This window comes from Coturnix japonica, chromosome 5 (genome assembly GCF_054131305.1).
Source record: "Coturnix japonica strain WE chromosome 5, WE-NBRP24, whole genome shotgun sequence".
In the NCBI taxonomy this organism is placed as follows: Eukaryota; Metazoa; Chordata; class Aves; order Galliformes; family Phasianidae; genus Coturnix; species Coturnix japonica.
The window spans coordinates 18,067,192-18,088,047 of NC_140667.1; the positions used below are offsets into that span (position 1 = coordinate 18,067,192).

At 38.1% G+C, this 20,856-nt stretch overlaps 1 protein-coding gene across 37 annotated transcripts in view; it reads right to left on the reverse strand.

Moving 5' to 3' along the window:
• Window positions 1–20,856, reverse strand: part of PLEKHA7 (pleckstrin homology domain containing A7) — a 130,101-nt gene that overhangs the window by 27,278 nt on the left and 81,967 nt on the right. For 17 of the 37 annotated variants that reach the window (XM_015864132.3, XM_085548522.1, XM_015864131.3 and 14 more), the window contains 8 exons: window positions 20,051–20,155; window positions 18,295–18,367; window positions 17,029–17,129; window positions 11,104–11,282; window positions 8,693–9,178; window positions 3,858–4,377; window positions 1,155–1,241; window positions 661–780 (listed from right to left, as the gene is read on the reverse strand). In XM_015864132.3, coding sequence (XP_015719618.2) covers window positions 661–780; window positions 1,155–1,241; window positions 3,858–4,377; window positions 8,693–9,178; window positions 11,104–11,282; window positions 17,029–17,129; window positions 18,295–18,367; window positions 20,051–20,155 — 1,671 coding nt within the window. The remainder of the gene's footprint in view (window positions 1–660; window positions 781–1,154; window positions 1,242–3,857; window positions 4,378–8,692; window positions 9,179–11,103; window positions 11,283–17,028; window positions 17,130–18,294; window positions 18,368–20,050; window positions 20,156–20,856) is intronic. The other 20 variants (XM_085548529.1, XM_085548527.1, XM_085548526.1 and 17 more) reach the window with 3 other exon arrangements.

A 20,856-nucleotide genomic window follows, 5' to 3' on the forward strand; every position in this document is an offset into this window, starting at 1 on the left:
AAAGTAAACTTTTCCAAATTAAAAAAAAAAAATGCCATGAATTTTAGGCCAATATAAAGCTTCCACCAATTGCAAGAGTCACCATGTTTTATTCCTATTTTTGAGGTTCTAATATAAACCAAAGTGCTCTTTAAGAACATTCATTTCATCCCAACGTTTAAGTTACACACATCAATGCAATCAAGAGCACAGTTCATGGTTCAAAGAGCCCACTAATGTTTATGAGCTAATGTTCACCTGCAGAACTGATACAGTTACAAGATCATATGAAGGTACAAACTGGCTGATGCATTTTCACTCGCAGGTGAGGCAGCATGTAGTACAAGGAGCCAATCTCACCATGAAAGCAGCACAAAGAAATGGTTTCGCTTTAGAATGAGCGTGTCTAATCTTGTAACACACATTTCTGAAAATGCAGCCTTTTCAGAAATAGTGCAGAGAGGAAGTATACATAACACTTTGAAACATATGCACCGGTACTCTGTTAAATAAAATGCTTATTTCTGACAGCAAGAATAGCAAAAAAAAACTGCGAATGATCTGGATATTATAGAATACCAAAGAATGGGCAAGAAAGCACAGACCCAAGCATGCCACTGACAAAGCGTTTGCAGAGTCACAAAATGTCATACGGTACAGATGAACCAAGCAGCAGCTGACCTGATAGGTGGAATTAGTTGGCAAGTGCTGCAGTAATTGTGCGATTGTGTAATTTCGTATACTAGCCAACTTAGCCTGATGTCTCCTTAATCGAATGAGAAGCAATGTTAGCTCTTCAGGCTGCAGGTATTTAGACACATTGTAAAGAGGAAATTAGCAGTCTTCAAGAAGAGTAACTGTAATTATGTTTTTCACCTCAGTGCCCAGAAAGCAGTTACTTGACATGATTAAGCAATTATTTCATTAACTCTGCATTTGGTCAAATAAACATAACAGAAGTTGAATCCTGCGCTAATAACTCACTCCTGTTCACAATGCAAGTATGAGCAAAATCCCTACAGGCTTTATTATTCCTACACACTGCTTAAGTTCAAGTTTCACATTCGAGTTATTTATGTTTTAACTTATGAAAAAAAAAAAAAAAAGACCAACTATGGAATGAGCAGGATTTTAAAACTTAACTACAAGGCAAAGAAATTGCTCCTTCAACTTACCGACTTGCCATGCAAACTTGGTGCGCTCACGGTATGGGTCATGTAGCCCATAGCTGGCATCGAGCGTCGATCAATGTGAGTTGAGCTCTGTAAGAAGCCCCAGGCAGAATTATAAGCATTGTCTCAAGTGAGATGTATGCTGTACTTGAGGGAGCACTATGAGGATATGCACCTCTGCTATAAACTTCCTGTTTGAATTCAAGCCATGCTTAGATCATGGGCCAACCAGATTCTCCAATAATTATGCAGAACTTATAAATGAACAAATACAACCTATGATGCTGGATACAGCAGTGGATTCTGGCAGCACAAGCAGCCTCAGAAGCATGTGCAAAGCTGTTTTCATCAAGTAAAAAAAAACACTCAAAATTTCGCACACACACACGTAATGTCTCCCAGAGAAAATCTGCTTGGCTTAACACCTTTAAATAGCAGGCTTGTACACCATACACTAACAACTGTGAATGTCCTCCTTTAGCTATGGAACAGTTCTCCACCACTAAGCCACTGACAGGAGTGACACCTTGTGGCAAGGGGTCCCATTAGTACCAGGTCTTATTAAGCAATTTGATCTGTCTCTTTCTGCTTACAGTATAAGTACACACTTCACATCCATTCTTCCATCTTTCCCTTGATGCCAAGCTCTTATGGCTTTCTGAAACACAGATCAAATGTCTGATGATTTATTGTTACTCATGTCTGAATCTCACTGAATGCTGTTTTGTTCTGTTTTTTTGTGTTTTGTTTTGTTGTTGTTTTTTTTTTAAACATGCATCAGGGTGGAATTAAATAAAGTGAGGGGGAGTATCACAAACTTCTGTAGACGTGTATGTTTAAATGTAAAATGATGCGGTGTGCTTACATACAAGAACACAAGCATTTCTCCTCAAGAAACCCCCTACAGAGAAATTTTGCAGTGAAAATTTTGTTTTCAGATATGGTTTCATATAGAAATCAATGTAACATGAAAAGAGTTTTATTTTGAGTAAAATTAATGCAGCTACACCACACAGAAAGGAAAGAGACTACTATGTATTCCCTCATTGTAATGCTGCTTCAATTTCAATGTAGAGAAACTAACGTCTGATATAACTAACAAGAGTTTATAATAATTTTCAGTGCAACACACGACCAGACTGCTTCATCCCTTGACTCAGAAGTATAAATCCAGAGATGCTGAAAGACATCTGACAGCTACACAGCATATACTAGGAAAAATCTGCTGCGCATGATGAAGTTGGCACACAAGCGAAATTCACAGTCCTGAACTCACGCCGAGTTTGTGAATGTACAAGACTCTTTCTTGGCAAATACTTTCCCCAACAGAGCTTACGTTTGATGTTAAAGAATTGGCTGAATGCAGAAGCTTTTATTTCCACTTATTCCAGTGTAAGTCACAGAATCACAGAATCACAGAATTACCCGGGTTGGAAGGGACCTCAAGGATCATGTAGTTCCAACCCCCCTGCCTGGCAGGGCCACCAAACATACACATTTACTAGATCAGGTTGCCCAGGGCCCCGTCCAACCTGGCCTTGAACACCTCCAAGGACGGGGCATCCACAACCTCACTGGGCAGCCTGTTCCAGGACCTAACCACTCTTCTAGTAAAGAACTTTCCCCTAACATCCAACCTAAATCTTCCCTCCTTCAACTTAAAACCATTTCCCCGTGTCCTGCTATTATCAGCCCTTTCGAAGAGTTTACTCCCTTCCTGGGAGTAAGTTCCCTTCAGGTACTGAAAGGCTGCAATGAGGTCACCCCGCAACCTTCTCTTCTCCAGGCTGAACAAACCCAACTCCCTCAGCCTGTCCTCATAGGGGAGGTGCTCCAGCCCCCTGATCATCTTTGTGGCCCTCCTCTGGACCCTTTCCAAAATCTCTATATCTTTTTTGTACTGAGGGCTCCACACCTGGACACAGTACTCCAGATGGGGCCTCACAAGAGCAGAGTAGAGAGGGACAATCACCTCCCTATCCCTGCTGACCACCCCTCTCCTGATGGAGCCCAGGATCCCTACCAAGGCACGCAAGTTCTATACTGATTCAATCCTTAATTTTCCCAGTTACCTCAGGCAAGGAGAGCTACACAAAGTACTGAGCAAGAAAGCCACTGTCACCTCAGAAGAAGAGGTTAAAAAATGCCTACAGACTTAAGACTTAAACCTTCTGAAGAATTTAAGACCAAGACTACCTGACTGTAGTTTGTCCAGAAGAATGTAAGCTGCCAAATTCATGAAAAAATGTATCATGCTTTTAGCCGTAACTACAACCTGGATTAGCTGTGCGACCAACTGTACTTGCAAAAGGTTAAGAGAAAGTAGACATGGCAAGCACTTAAAACCATGACCATGAATATATAATCAAAGATGTGTTCATCCTTTTGTCTTTTATACTGTTCTCTATGCTATTCATTAAAACACTAATTTGTGTATATTTTATATATATGTATTTATACACACACCCCTCTCCCAGGTCTTGAATGAAAATATTCCAAGTCAGTATGATGAGTCACCAATCTGCCTTTCAAAAAACACACACACAAAAATGAATCTGAGATAATCACAAAGATAGGAGTTTTAGGTGAAAACTATCCATTGTGCTAACTCACAGCTTGCAAGATCAAACCAAAATTACTAAATTAAACATTCAGTATATGACGCTACATGTAAAATAGCTTGAAATTGTTATGCTGCATACAAACCTTGAGAGCATTACTTTGAGTCTTCCTGGGTGATCCAGCAAAAGGACTGTCTGCAGTCTGCCTCTCATCAGATGGTTTAACTGTAAGCCTTTCTGCAGGAGTGTGCGGTCTCCTCGGGAGAAAGCTTTTTGGAGGTCCAGGTGGAGGAATATCAGATGGAGAAGGTGGAACAGATATCGATCGTGGAACATCCAATGAACTTTTTGACTTACCCCGATCAATAAAATCCGAAGAGCCTACATAAAGCGGGGCAGTGGGGCTGCCATGCTTAAATTGCTGTCTCTGCTGCCACTCGTAAAGCTGCCAAACAGTTCCATCCTTATTTGCTTTCCTTTCCTCCTGGGACATCTTCAAGTGGCTAACACGATCTTGTGCATACTTGTAGTCACTCGGCAAATTGCGACTTAGTGTCGGTGGTGAGCTCCCTGAAGGCTGCCTGGTATTCTTTGGCAAAGTGTGATAGTTTTCAGAAAAAGGTGGATGGGGACCCTGACGTGTGAGAGTCAGATCAGAAGCAAGGCTGTAAAGGGGAGGAAAGGAAAGAGTAAAACTTTAGCATATAAGCTATAATAATAATAATAATAATAATAATAATAATAATAATAATAATGAAAAGCAAAATAAACCCTAGGGCGGCATTAGCTACAGGACTCCAAATACAGAATGCCTTCAAAAAGAGTTTACAGAAACATTAATGAAGTTAATGAAATGAGATCTACCCCACACAAAAACATTACACAGAATTTCCGTCCGGATGCAAACAGTCTAAAGAGAGGCTTTTAATTGCATCTCACCTAGGACGACCTATTAGAGATAATCATAAGGAACAGTTGCATTACCTTACTTAGACCAAAATGAGAGTCAAAACATGAAGACAGAAATGACTGTTAGTTTTAAAGAGGAAGCCAGCAAATTAAAAATATGCATTTTTTTCAAAAACCTCTTCACCACCAGGTGGTGCAGTCTGCAAACAGCAAATACAAGCCTGTTGCAAACAACTACCATCACGCATGGGAAGAAACCTCACTCATCACAGAATAAGAGTCTTACTCAGTTTCTGCTTCGTTAACATGAACAAAAATTAAGAATGAGCTCCAGGTACAATTTACTTTCATCTGATCAAATGCTATGGATTCTACCATTTGAAGCAGCACAAGGATGAGGACCAAATCTCGTTAACAAACCAGAATAGAAATAGAGATGCTACATCTTGGTATTAGCACTGAAGCCATAATGCTCCCAAAACTGCAGAAGTCACTCTATATCCACCAAGAGATTTGAGACAGAATTTGGGAAGAGTTTTGATGAAGTGCACTTAGATCTTTCTCCTACTTTGAAGCCAAAATGCTTCCACAGCCTCATGCATAGGAGCCTGCTCGCCTCATTTCTCATCCTGCCATTAAACAGTTATGAGTTTCCTCCTTGCAGTCACTCATCTATTGCTTTAGCATGCCCAAACAGGAAACCATTCTGCTACATTTCCCACGGAGTAACAATACAAACAGAAACAACCAAAATCACTCAAATAGTCACCAAAAAAATAAACAAATATCAACCCACAAACAGAAACAGCAAACAAAAAAAATGCAAACTCAGAGCAGATTCCTCGCTTCGCTCAGTAGGCTTCACTCTCTGCATGAGAATGAGATCTGGTACAGAGGGAACTCCAGGAATTCCATGCCAACAAAAGGGCAGGATGAAAAGGATCATCTTTGTCTGGCATCCAGGAATAAGAGAAGCATAACTGAAGCAGGAAGAAAAAGAATTGATATCCGTAACTGTTGCTCAATGGCTGCCTCTGTGTGTTTCTACTGGAAGAATCTGGCATTACTGGACTGTGCTGGAACACTGCTCTTGAAAAGGCACATTTGTGTGAGAAAGCAGAATAACTGCTGCACGTTGCACAGAGGATTACAAATTCTTAAAAGCTGTGCTCTCACATTACCTAGAATTCCAAACACAGGCAAAACAAGCAGATAGGATGGAACAGAGGAAACTCAAAAATCAGTATTTAGTGGTCAAGTAACGTCCTCTGCACTGCCTTGTATATTTCGAGCTGCCAATTCTTTCCACACAAAGATCAAGACAGCTGTTAAAAATGTATTTTCTCCAGACAGAAATGAGAACTGAGAAATCTTGGAGCTGCAAAGGCTTCAAAAATATATTTGAGATAGGCATGAAGGTAGTCAGATGACTTCCCTGCGGAAAAAAGGGCAGAGGCTCCTCCAAAAGCCAGTTGTTCCTACACTCCGCCCTAGTGAAGTCCTCACAAAGCCACCACCAAGTTTTGGTGCGCTGCAAGCCATCCATGTGCAGTTATGCTCTAATTGTTCCTGTTAGTCAATGAAGTCAACAGGGCTAGCAGCTGTAGGAGCAGAATCAGCCTGAAAACAAAGATGCTAAGAGTTTTGGGGGTTTTTTTTTTGGGGGGGGGGGGGGGGGGGGGGGGGAAATCCTTCCATTTCTAGCAGAAAAATAAATAAATAATGTCTGAGAGGAATTAAAAGCAGTTTGGATGAAAGCCATGCTTTGAGCAGTAGAAAGCGCTGACTTCATGTAATACTTCAGCCACACTACAAAAAAGAAGAAAGTTGTGCATTGCACAGAGAGTCATGCTCCCTTGATGCAACTGCCTACATACAAGCAGGCTGTGATTTCTCATTGCATGAAGTAGGGACAAATCCCCAGCTAAGACAACAAACAGGCTTTAGTCAGGTGGCATCTGCTACTCAAGGTTTCAGACCCTTACAGATAATTGTGTTACATAAAAACAAGCACCAAGATGACAAAGTTTTCTATAAAAGGGAAAGTACAGTGTCCCCAAATGACTCAAATTATTATGAACTGTGAACAATGGTTTCTCCCAGAGACTAACAGTAAAATGAACAAAAGTAGATAATCTTGAGACTCTCCCTCTCTCGAAGGATAAGGTTTAATAATCTAAAAAGGAAAGCAGACAGTGAAGAGTGAAAAAAGGGCCTGATGCCGTACTAAAGATTATTTGCCATGGAAGTCATTCAGGATCTGCAGTGGGAAGTAATTACACAAATGGTATTGTAAAAAGCAAAGATAAATGTCCAAAAGAAAACAAATACCATTATTAGAAACACCATGTGCATTCATGAGAATACACAGAAACTAACAAAGACATGTAATGTTTCTTCCTTAACCAAGTCAGGAAAGAACACAAAGTTCTGCGCAAGAAAATATGTTTAATACTGCATTTCCCACCCCCCTCCCCCCCAAAAAAAGGAAATTCCTCTACACAACTTCAGAAACCTTAAGCTTATTTTTATCAGATTTTTTTTTTCTTGTCCGTGTAAGTAGTGAATTCACTACATCTACCCATGCACTGAAATCTAATCAGAGACTAGTAATTCCTAGATAGCTGTTGGCTCTGACTTTCAATTACTTAAAACAACTTTCAAGCACCCTTCCTAACTCTGCATTTCTCCTGAAGGCTGGGACGAACCTCACTGAGGTACCTGAGAACAGAGAGGGTTTGAGTGACAGTGATGGACCACAGTGCATCTATCAGTCATTGAGAAAAGATGCATCTTCAAAGTGATTGAAAGCTAACATCTCTTAGTTTAGTTCACAAACAATTCTGAGTGATTTATTAAAAGGAGTAAAATAAATATCTGAAAGACCTGAATACCTATACGAAGAGTGCAATCCCTGCAAACAATTATAGAAACAACTGATGTATTGTATGAGGCACGTAGCTAAAAGAGCTCTTTCTTGTCATAATCAGCTTGCTGCCAAACACTGCATCTTTATACACCTCAGCCAGGAGAAGAACTGTACTCACTTTGTGTTCAAAAATGGTAAAGGCTGCTAAGTCCTAAGAGGTTCTTTATTTGTAACATTTCAGTAACCATGGAGCAATAAAAAAGTAAGTGCTCCACTCAAATAAAAGCAAAATGGAAAGCCAGTGAAACAGACAACTGTCATACCACTTTCAAACATCAGCTCAGTGCACTGCAACAACCTCAACAGACACCGTGTATAAGATAGAGCCATTAATCTCTGGGAAATAACACACAATTTATTCCAAACACAAAGAATTTAATGCCAATTGCTAGAGGAAGAGAAGGAAAACAAGGTCACCCAAGCTAAAACAACACAAACAAATAAAGTTTGTATGAATTATTAAAAGACACACAGTTTGGTTACATCACTGCGGTTACGGCCGTGAAGGCTCACTCACTGCATGTTCGGCAGTGTCAGCTGAGGCAGCTGGTTTTTTCTAGGGCACCTACAGCAGCAGCACCACCACAGCCTGGTACACACCCAAAGCCAATCTTACTAAAAAGAGTAGTAGGGGAGAAAACGGTGCTTACTTCAATACCAGTCAAGTCTGCTCACTGCCTACACTTCAGATGTGAAAAACATTGATGAAAATTTTATTCAGCACGGCATAACTAGCTGGATAGTTTTCTGGATCACTTTAGACTGATACCTCTGTGCATGTACAGAACAAACACACCAAATCCTTTCCCCCTCCCACACACATTGAAGTATTAAGTATCTTTAATCAACAGTGATTAAAACTAGAGGGTTTTGTTTTTTCTAAAGGCACTCTAATCTCACCTTTTCTATTTGCAACATAGTGACAACATTAGAGGAATTGATTAGTCAATCCTATATTGACTTCCCCATGAGATAAACACCAGAAAAAAAACATTCTGTACTGGAGAAGAGAAAGCAAGTTTTGTTACATATTGTCTCTGTATTGTTCCAGCTTGCACTGAATATATTACAAATGAATATTTTTCTTAAGATTAGGAACATTCTGTTTGTCAGTCTATTTAAAGATAGGACCTATTACTAACCTTTTTGTATCTCCTTTTTGGACTTTTACCCAGTGCTCCACTTGAGCCATATTACTTTTTCTTTGAATCTGTTTCTCAGGATTCGTTCTGGGAACAAACCCTCTTTTATATGAGCTGGTACCATTCTGCTCCACTAGGCCAGCACTCATACTTAATGAACTAGGAAGCGTTCCATTCTTTTCCATGGGCAGAGACTGAGCTACTTGGGACCGTGGTGCATTCGTTAAATCTGGAAATAATGAATCAGCTTCTGTTAACACATGCTTAGCCTTTCCCTTCTTAGTTTCTAGAGCTTCTTTTCTGTGGATATAACGCTCCTCCTCCTCTTTTTCTCTTCTTAACTCTTCACGCTTCTCATACCCGAGCATTTCAGCAGATTTTTGATAACTCTCTTTTGTGTCTGTAACATCTGCCTTCACACACACTTTACACGCATCCACATGATTGACTTGGGGAACAGCTCGCTGATCCACTTTTTCAGTTTCTCTGAAAAGAAAATATATGTTGGTAATGAACATGGCTTAATGGTCAGAAATTGATGCGTTCTCATTAATGTTTTAGAAAGGATACCTAGGAAAGCACTTTCTCTAGGTTGTACTGAATTTGGCAGATGTTATGATAGACATGGTCAACAAAACCCAGGTTGGTATCCTAGTTAGATGAAAGCTACCTCTACAGGAATCTTTCACATACAGCTGTAAAATAACTGAAAATGTTAATATTCTATGAAAAGTGGTTGACTTGTGTAATACTATGTACAAATAGCTATAGAAAAAGAAGTCTTCCTATCCTAAGCAGCACTGGAAGCATAAAAAAAATGAAAACCAACTGTGAAGTGTGCATTTTAAAATAAAAATAATAATAAAAAAAAAATTAAAAAAGGTCTTTCACATATTCATAGATGCCCTAGAGACTAGTAATTTCTGGCAAGAGGACAGACCATCTACATTTGATTCAGTACTGTCATTGTCTATGGAACCTACAGTTTTGCTATTCCCAAAGAAAATTAAATCCCATTTTTCCTGAAACGTGCAATTCATGTTGCTTCATTATCTAAGTAATTCAAAAGTTCCATAACAGAATTCTTGATATAAAATTTACAATGCACTACAAAACATCTAAAGGTCCAAAAAGCTTTATGCTGCTTTTGACACACAACACATTTGCAATTTTCCTCATCTCTTTAGAGTCATAAACTTCTCTAAATGATTCTTCTCCAACAGTTTAATAGTAGCATTAATCTCTGGGCATCACCTCATTTTCTCTAAACTACATTCGGTTTCCTTAAAGCTTCATAGAAAGTGGATTCCAAGTAAACGTCACAAAACAATTGTTTTTACCTCACTGTGATTTAGCATTGTAAAATTAATGGTCTACTAGGAGAGCTCCAAGCAACCTGATCAAGCTGTGTATACCCCTGCTCATTGCAGGGCAGTTGGAAAAGGTGACCTTTTAAGGTCCCTTTCAACTATAAGAACTCTATGATTCTATGATGATTAAAGACGCTGTCAATACTTTTAATGTGTCAGGCCTCCACTATTTTTCTTTCAATTCAACTCTTACCTTTATTAAGGACATAAAGAAAAACAAGTGATACGTCACATATTCTTGGAAATTAAAATTAATCCCAAAGAATTTTAACTCAATCATATAGGGTGTAAAGGTCTAGAAGGTACATTAAGACTTTTGCTTATTTTGTATTATATTTACTAGAATATATATATATATAATATTTACCAGTGCAAGATACTCTGAGAAACTGCACTATGACATTTTAATTCCCAGAGACCCATGGGTTAAAAGCAGGACTACCTCATAGTACAGAGGTTTCTTTCACAAGGGCTTGTAGGGAAATAATCACATTCCCAAAGTCAAACTATCAAGAAAGTCATATCAGTTTTAAGAAAAGGGAAAAAACTGGAAGCCCATGAAGGCACAGTGCCGCAAGTTAATATCTGCATAAATTAGTTAACAAGCATAACTCTATGCATTTACAGCGTACTCATTTTTAACATTCTTTTCCCTCTTAAGAGGGCTCTGATCCTAGTTCTAAGCACTTGACTGAAATGACTCATTGCTCTTTTTGTCCTTTCCCTTCTGTTTACCTTCCTTACAGCTGCCATTTGGCTGTTGCATGTATATGAATTTTTCTCACAAACAATTGTAACTTCAGTTCCCTAAAAATACATACAAAAAAAAAAAAATCATGTCACTGAATGGGGGCATGCATTTTATTTGTTGCTAGCTAGCTGATCAGCAGCAGGAACAAGCTGGTGCAGAAAGTAAACTACAAAGAATTATTTTTTAAAAATTGGAATAAGTTTCATAGCAGATATTTATTAGTTTCCCCTTCAGAAATTATCACCATCCAATCTGTTTTTTTATGCTAGGAACTGCAGTATGGAACTTGCCTCCTCAGTGAAGAGCGTGTTTGCATAAGGGCAGCTTGGTTCATAGCCCGGATCCAGCTGTTCATATCCTCCTGGGTATCTGCACTGAAGTAGTACGTCCGCATCCCTGAATGCTCTGCCTGAGAGCCAATAACAGAATTCTTATTATAAATATAAGCCCGCATCCCTGTATGGACAGCCTGTTAGAAAAAGAAACAAAAACAAAACACAAAGAAATCAATCAACATCAGACAGTACTGCTGTTTTCTCCCCAGTAAGTTTACTGTAACTTTTCCTGATATCCTTAAAATAAATAAAACTTTCAGCATTCTTTGGCTGAACTTAGAGTGAAATTATTATCTTGCCACAACTGGCAGCTCTGCAGGAAACATCAAAGGCACTCTTTACATTTTACTGAAATTCTTAGCCACGTCTTCCCAACACTGTTAAGCTACAAGTGCGGCACTTTTGTTTCCCATAGTAGGAACTTCCACCTTTTTAATTTGTCTTAACTGACGTCCCATTTACCGCCAATAACACAAAACAAATTAAATTTTCACCAAGACATGCGTAAGTGAGTGAACCACCACAGCTTTCTTCATAAAGCAATTCAGTCAGACAAAACACAGACAAAAATCTTACCATTCAAGCAATTAAACTGCTTATTTAAGGACTGTTAGGATCTATTGGTTAATGTGTGCACTTGAGCTCCTGTATTAGCTGCAAAATCACAGGACCTAGTGATGAAGTTATCAGTACTGATGGAATTACAAAAGTGCATAAAATACTGACAAGCATCTCTGCATACCAAAACATCTAGTGAAATTCCAGTGAACACTACAGGTATTCAGAAACTTCTCTATAAACATGTTAAAAAGCCTTAAAAGTAGTGTCATGCACAAAAACATGTTTAAAACAGAATGTCTGTGTAACTTTAGGCTAGTTGAATTTAATCAAATCTTATCCACCTTTGTATAAGGGACAATATAAACATTTCTATGTCATACAACCATGTTTCAATACTTCCTCCAAGTTACCCTGCAGATGTAACTGCTGTTTAGTACCTCACATGCTCTTCACCATTGTTCACAAAATGAATAGGAAAAGACTCATTTCCCTACACCTTTTCAAAAAGCTGAAGCAAGCATACTCAACATGAAAGCTCTTGCAAAAAGTATCTAAACAAAATTAATGATTTAAATTGCTTTTAATAATACTGAACCTGCTATAACATACAAAAGCTAATGGCATGAAATACTGCTGAGACAGCATTTATTTATTTAAAGAGGGGGGAAAAAATCTGAACCAAAGTCCAAGATTCTCTTCCAAAGTCTGCTCCACAGCCTTAGCTTCCCACCTCCAGTGGCAGATAACGGAATACGAGGTGGTATCTGTCTTCCCACAATTACCTACCTCAACAAAAGTAAGTAGGGTTTACGTAAATGAAACAGTAGCTCTGATCAATTCCATATTTAAGAACCAAATGATTCCTTTTTATGTGTTTGACTGATTGAGTTTTTTGGGTTTTCTTTGCTGTTAGGAGTATTCTTGCTTTTCTGTATTGTTGAAAATACCAGAAATGTTCCAAAAATATATGGTTGGGAAGAACTTAAATTACTGCAATTTATAATTAACATTCAGTGCAAGAACACAGCAAGAAAAGCAGCTCCAAACATAAAAGAAATCGAAGACTTCATAGTTACACTTTATGACTACACAGTTCTTATATATGCCATTTTGAGTCTATAGGAGAAGATGCTAGAATATGGAAGTGAAGCAGCTTGTGCCAAAAGCAGACCAAATATGCTCAGATGACACAGTAGGGTCCTAACCTTCATTGGCTACAAGCTTGCTGGGAGAAAAACAAACATAACAAACCAACAACAGGACCTTGGTTAACTCACTGGAGACTGTATATCCCCAGCAATACATGGTTTTATTTCACTCGTATGTTATATTCAAGATAATCCATTTGCTTTTCATGCTCCCTTTCAGTAGTGCCTAATGAACACAGCTGAAAGCATTGCTTAAAAGGCAATGATGAAACAGAATAAAAATGCTAAGTATGTTGCACTATTCTCCTGTAAGAAACTAAAGCTATCAAAGCCAAAAGCAGCGATAGCTCCATAAGGGATAACAGAGATGGCTTGCTGTTACAAACAGACCTGACATCTTAAAGTTTGTAATACAAAAAAAATCAGTTAAAGGAAAATTCTGATACATTCCAGTTACAGTCATTTATTAGTATAGCATGTCTAATAAGTAGAAAGCCACTTTCTGTTCATGTCCTGTAGCTGTCACTTCTAGTAGACACAGAAGCCAGCAATTTTTTGCTTGCTTGTTTTTAAAGCAATAGCTATTAGGATCACTACAGCACATGAACAAGCTTAAAACACAGCACACGCCACACATACGTAGTACACAACAGCGTAAAGTAATACTGGTACCTATTCATGCATTCAGATGCCTTAATGCAGACAGACTGAGAAGGGAAGCAGTCTCTCTCCCAAAATGCACAGGAGAAATGGACAGTAAACCCCACAAGCGCATCAATAAAATAAGACAGGGACAAAAAATTAAGTTAAAATTGTGAAAAGATTCATTTTCTAAAGAAAATATTCAATAAAAGATTATAGTAATAAAACCATACATGAACAAGAATCTACAACTGCTATCTTTATTCCAAATAGTTCAAAACTCTGAGGAGAGAAATCGCCAGAGTTTGCAGAATGGAGGGATGGCGAGAGGAACATTTCACTTTTTTTTTTTTTTTTTTTTTTAATAAAAAATTGTGCAATTATCCTCGTCCCACTTGGTCTAAGCAGTGAACAGACACTTGCTTTAGTCTGTCTTGAGCATCAATAATGTACATATATTAAAAGAAAACATTACAGTAGCATTTTCTTGACATAATGATTTGGCCTGGCTTTCTCAGCTCTGAATGCCCTCATGCTGACTGGCTAAACCTCTGAAAAAACCTCAAGGGTTGTATCAAACTAAGGAGGAGTTTCATTTGTTTGGGTTTTAACTCCAGTGGTACTTAACATCTCTTATGGAGCATCAGAGCATATTTCTTTGACTTAATTTGGTGGCAAGATGCTTGTATACATACTGACATACACTCACATATGTCAGCTTTGCTTGAAGTTTTGCAGCCTTCTTTAGAGCAGATACTGGTAGACCTTCCAATTTTCAACAATTTGCATTAGTGTCAGATTTATAAAATGAATTTATCTCATATTTTAACACATAAGATCAATTAAAGTAGCTTTTCTGACTGATAGCAGTTAACACTTTTAAAGAGACTGCAATGACATTAACTTCCATGAATTGCTAATATTTACATTTAAAACTGTATTACTAAGAGTTCTCTGTGTGTCACAAGGAGTATTTCCAGCTATATATGAATGTCACGTGAACTTCTCCACAGTAAAGTCCAAACATAGCACTTGTGGTATCTCACATATGTAGTAGAAAAAACTACTATATGAAGAAATACAACCATTAATCAATACTTCTAAGACGTTAGGTACAGAACTAAATGCACGAAGATCCTAATTTCTAAGGGTCACGACACAGCTTAATGACAGTAGTAATGAGAGGACTTTGCTTGGGAGAAATAAACAATGTTAAAAGGTTGTCAAGATGGATTCTTAGAAATGAAGTTGCTATACAGAACAATTTAATATGCATATTCCTACACTTCCAATAGGTTTTTAATGGATCTGAACAGACATATGCTTTTCTACAGGCCTGCTACTGCAAAGCATTTAAACAGACACAAAATGGGTCCTTAGGAGCTGAAGGAAGGGCTGAAGAACTTCCACAGGGCATGTTCTACCTGTTAAAGTTAGCCTACATCCTAGTAAACATATACTTAAACTGTCTTCTAATTGCATCATATACCAAATGCATTCATGTATTTGCTGAGTGAAAGCCCTTTTAGCTTTACAAAATGTTTTCAGAGCTTGAATGCTTTAACTAGCTTCAAAAACTCACTCTATTTTAAAAAGCCATTTAAACTGAAGCCTCCATTATAACAAACGATGTACAATAATCAGAGTAAGTGACTGGCCAAATGCAAAAAGTGATGCAGTGCATTCTTCCACTCATTCGGGACTTAAATGTGAGAAAAGTTCTATCTTTATTTCAGGCTTACTCTTGTTGAGTTTTCTATTTCTGGCTGTGCTATACAGAGACAGAATGTCCGTGTATGCTCAGGCTATCAAAGAGCGCTGAGAAGATTAGATAAAGGTAATGGCTGGTGAGTGATGGAATGCCAGCAAGGCTGTGCTCCCACCACACTGCGCCCACAGTCAAGGCAGCCATTGCTGAATGTTGGTGTTGAGTGGGGCCTAGGCAGCAGGAATCATTAAAAATCTGCCAACTGCCCTAAGAGCTGGTTCTAACTAAAATAAAACTGCAACATCAAGCCTTTCCTAACTAACAACTGCTTGTTTCTCTATCAACTTTTCAGAGGTGACCTTACACGGAAAATCCCAGTTTATTGGCTAATCTGAAGCTAACCTTCAGAAAAGATTCAGATTAAAGATTTAGGACAACTCACATAGGTATAAAATCCTAGAAGGATCAGGGGAAGACTACACTTGCTTCTGAATATATTTAACCACATCATAACCATGGGTTCTATTCTGCAGGAAGAAAGAGGCACAGTTTGGCAGCGGTGACCAAGAGCTTGCCTACAGAATATATCATTTGGAAACTATGTGTGTGTACGAATGGTTTTAAATCAAAAGAGGAGATTTAGATTAGATATAGGAGGAAATTCTTTACTCAGAGGGTGGTGAGGCACTGGAACAGGCTGCCCAGAGAAGCTATAGCTGCCCTATTCCTGGAAAGCCATGTCAAATGGGGCCCAAGGCAGCCTGATATAGTGCCTGATTTAGTGGGTGGTGACCCTGCCCACAACACAGGGTTGGAACTGAATGTTCTTTATGGTCCCCTGCAACCAAAGACAGTCAATGCTCATATATACACATATCTACATACACACATTAAGGTTCTTTTCCTTATGACTGATAGACAGCTTAAGATTAACAATCCTAAACCAAACTTGTTGAAAATTAGCAAACACCCTTCCATGAAATGAAAAATATTTTTTTCGAAACACCAAAGCAACAAGATTCAAGCAGAAACTATTGCTGTTTCACTTCCATTCCCAACCCACACTAAGACTTACTCAAGAGAGGCAGAAGCCCAAATATACAGTGGGCCCTCATTTTGCACTATGCGCTCCTGCCTCAAAAAAGGCTCAAGGAGAACTTCATGAATCACATTTGTTCAATACTGAAGTAAAATAATTTTTAACAAAGGGTCCTCTGTAGCTTACCCTGCTTATCTCATGTTCAATATCTTTGAAAAAGTACAACAAATATTTCCACAAAGAGCAGCAGGTCTTCTATTTAAAACAACTTCTCCAGTTAATATTTGTTTAATAAATTTCAAATAATTGTAGACTTCAAAATAAATCCTAATGCTACAAAAGGTAGTTTACCATTTTAAAATGCCCCCAAAAAATCAAAGTAAAAAAGCTGAAAGCTAACCAGATGTTTTCAGGAAATACATTTCACATCCTCCATAGGTTTTTCTAAGAATTAATAGAATTTGAAGTCTTGCAATTAAATTTACATTTACTTAATAAATAAATACATCAACAGAACATTGAGCTGTATTGTATGAGTGCTTTTACCTTAAAAAAAAACAAACCTCTAATTATTAAGCTCTAAAGACGCCTATATATAGTAACATATTTTACAAGCAATTTATAAGTAACAGAAAAAAAGTGCTCTGTGACATCTGAATAGGCAAAGTCCTTTTGAAAAGACATGACAATAGGAAAGTAGATATTTCTGCTTACAACAACATCGCTTCTAATGCAAATAAGCATTTTAAAATACGGTAAGCTGCTGAGTTTTGTACCCATACCTTAAAAGAAAATTTGCGATTTATACGATCTTCAGGTCCAACAGGAGATATTACATAGCTGGGCAGTGGTATGCTACCCAACACAGATTCTTCTCTGCTATCTGCAGAACAATAATGATAAAAAAGAAATAAATTTCAACAGAAAAATCCCCACTAATTCACTGCACATTTCAGTGGAATGGCAATACATTTTCCATTACAGATGCAGAGTGCTGTATTACAGAAGGACAACAGACAATAAACATGAAGTCAGAATGTGAGAGAATAAGAACAGATATAAAGAAAATAAAATCCTACATGAGCACAGAGAAGCAGCGTGACATGATGACCAAAGAGGCTGGGTCATCAGGTTGGAGGTTTTCTATGCATGAATGCATCAAGCCCCAAAGAGCCGGCATGTTTGGATGTTCCTTGAAGTCTGAATTTTACTACGACTCCGCAGCAACAATATAGAAAAATGTTGCATTTTTAAAGAATCATTACTGTATTTAATTATCATTTTTAAGTGTAGGTGGTTTTTTTGTTTGTTTGTTCAATTTGGTTTGGGCAGAAATAGACTATTCCTTAACACAGCTTATATTGACAAATGAACTCTGATAGGCTGTGTAACAGAAATGCCCTTCCATTTGGCATTTTGTTATAATGAAAAAACCCTATTACTATCAACACTTAAGCAATCAGCAGGAGAAATGCAGTGCCCACAAACATAGTTTGACCTTAATATTCTACAACGTTTTCTAAAAACTGTAAAATCCTTATCAAAACCTAGAAATAACCTTATGTAATATTATACCATTATTCCTATTCAAAGTAAAATTATGTTTAACCTGTGGAAATACTGATTACAGGATTTCTCACTCTTATGCTATCACTTGGATGAAAGCTGAATCAGTGCTCCGATCTGGCCACACTGCATTATCATAATCAGCTACACAACCACAAAGGGTAGGTAACAACTCTGAACGTGGATGGAAAAAATCTTAAACTGGTATTGCTGCTAAATATTTTCTAACATAAGCCTTGGCATATAGGAAAGAGAAGTTGTGTGACAAAACATCATACAGCAGCTCCCTCTGTCTCCACCTCTGCCTTGAAATTTGTCACACACTAAAGAGGAAGGGATAAATCCTTGCTTTACAGCGCATTTTGTTGGAACATCAAATGCACCTGAAAAATTCAATTAGCTTACACTTGTAATGTGATTTGAATAGGTAAACTGTTATGAGCCAATTCACCAACACAGAAGAGCTACTATTATCTACTCACCTTTATAGTAAAACAAACAATAATCAGCAAGCACAAACCATCTTCTTTTCCATAATCGCATACCAGAACTGTCCTGAAATGGGAGAAAGGTGAGATGCTTTTCATCTGATGAGAATAAGAGCTTACCACACAGTGCTGTATCCATGAGTAGCTTACCAGAAATCTACCCAAGTATGGCAATAATTACAAAAAATAACTCATTACATATTTTATCAAAATACTGCATACTCAGAAGGAAGCATCCAACTATAAAATAATCAGGTTTGAATACTCCAAACTGCTGATTTTCACTAAGCAATTAAAGTTACATCCAAACAGAGTTCAGATTAACCCCATAAACAATCAATACATATTTTTATCGGACAACTTCATCCCACAATAAAGAAACAAATGTATGCATCCCAATTGCCCAAACTCCAAGAAGGATTGCCCTTAGACCAAGATGAATATCACTACATGACTGTGAAATATGACCTCATGTTTAAGACAAGGATCTCCTGTAATTCTACAGTCCTTTTTCCAAATGTTATTCTTGTCCAAAATGTAATTTAATCAAGTATTCCTAAGGAAATAAACCAGGATGCATAACATACAGGCTTTAATGAGGTATTATTCAATATGCCTATGGAGACAAATGTCTCTATATAATATACATCACCTTGTCAAAATGAGTAATATTTACATATAAATTAATTTCAGAAGCCAGTAAAATTGCCAAACTGTAACCTCAGCACGTACAACTTATTACACTGAAGGCTTTGATGAGACCAACTGCAGAGAACGCATCTTTAGTCTTTAAGTGCTTGCAAGTAGAAGTAAGTGGACAGAAGAAAATAGCTAAATGAACATTATGTATACTATTTACTTCACTTGTTATTTTTCCAGTCATATCAGGTATGCAATGGCTTTCTTCCCTTTTGTTTTTTATGCTCTCAACGTATTTCTGACTCTGCCCTGAAAAACCAACGGACTCACTTAGTGGATGTCATCAGAACTGACCGTGGAACACAGACCTCACGGGGAAAAAAGTGAATGGCTGTCAGCAACCTTTTCCTTTGCATGTAGAATCACACCTTTAAGACTCAGACTTCAGATTTTTCCTACTCATCCCTTCAACTAGATGCTAGACCTTCATCAGCATCCACCAGGTTATTACCAAATCAGAAGTAAGTTTTCTTATAGAACAAATAGCTTTATTCACTTTCTGCACTCAAAATCTGAACTTCAAGATACAGCAACTGCAAAATTCTATAATCCTGCCTTTATTTTGACATTGGTCTTGATGACAGCAATACGTGATGCATGAGGCCCTATCTCCCTTCATCTACTCCCTCTGCTCCTGGAGGCAAATGAATTGGAAACAAGCCTTTGACCCAGTGTGTAAGGGCAAAAAAGCAGATGGCTTTCACTCCCAACCCCAGGTTAACAATGAGATCTGAAAGGGACTCAGATCAACATGGAAGTAAGCCAGCAGGATAAAACAGTGGAAATAACCAGACAATGACAAAAAAACTATAGCTTCAACATTTAACCAAGAACCAAGTTAGCAGCAGCCATTTTCCACTTCTGTACCAAATCTGTACGCAAAACCGTGTTTTCACATGTGTTGAAGACAAGTCCCTGGTTACTGAAGCTCATGGGTGCTCTCAGCATTGCCCAGCATTACCAGCACAAGGGCTTCTGTTTTCTCAGTTATGTGAAAGCCACTTTTACTTGATGATAGCATGTGGACAGAAACAGATGATTGCATACTTACCTGTTTGTGTAACCAGCCTCTTACTATCACAGGAACATTGGGATTCCTCCTGATAGCTTGTTCCCTCTTTCCAAAGCTATGAACTTTGTTTCCACCCTTCATTACCTGCAAAGAAGTACACAGCAGCAGCATTTCTTAAACTGTTCTTACACACTTCATAATGAAAATAACTTCCCTGTAATAATCCATTACACATTAATAGACTGTAGCATTTTCAAAGGGAAGCATATAGAGGAAAAATATATACAGTGCAGCAAAAGCAACTTCCCACTCTCCTCAACACATCGGTGTCAGGACGACGTGCTAACAGCAGTACTGCTGCTGGATCCAGTCCAAATGGCAGAACCACTAAGTTTTATTGTGCTTGGAAAGTATCTGAGTGCACAACAACACCTGCATGCAAGCACCCCTCTATAATACATAGGAGTTGTGTCCAGGAATCATAACCTTGTTTGTGTTGTTCTATGTTTGGTGGTTTTTCTTCCCTATTTAAATTCAAATTATACAGACAGATTAATAAAATGCTTGGACTTTAACCCTGCAAGCAAAAGGAGATGTAGCACCATGACTGCTAAGAAAGAGACCTAGGTGGCAGCAAATGGAAAACAAGGGCAATGCAATGCTTTGTTTTACTGCAACCTTGGTTTTGACTCACATCAGCAAAACAATTTCAAAAAGGAGCAGGGAAAGTCTATCAGTGTAAAAAGCAGCAAGAATCTCTGGATAAATGATCTGAGTGTTCTTTTCCAATCTCAGCAGTTTGCTACTGCAATTGTTTAGGAACCCGAGGAGCACAAACTGCCCTC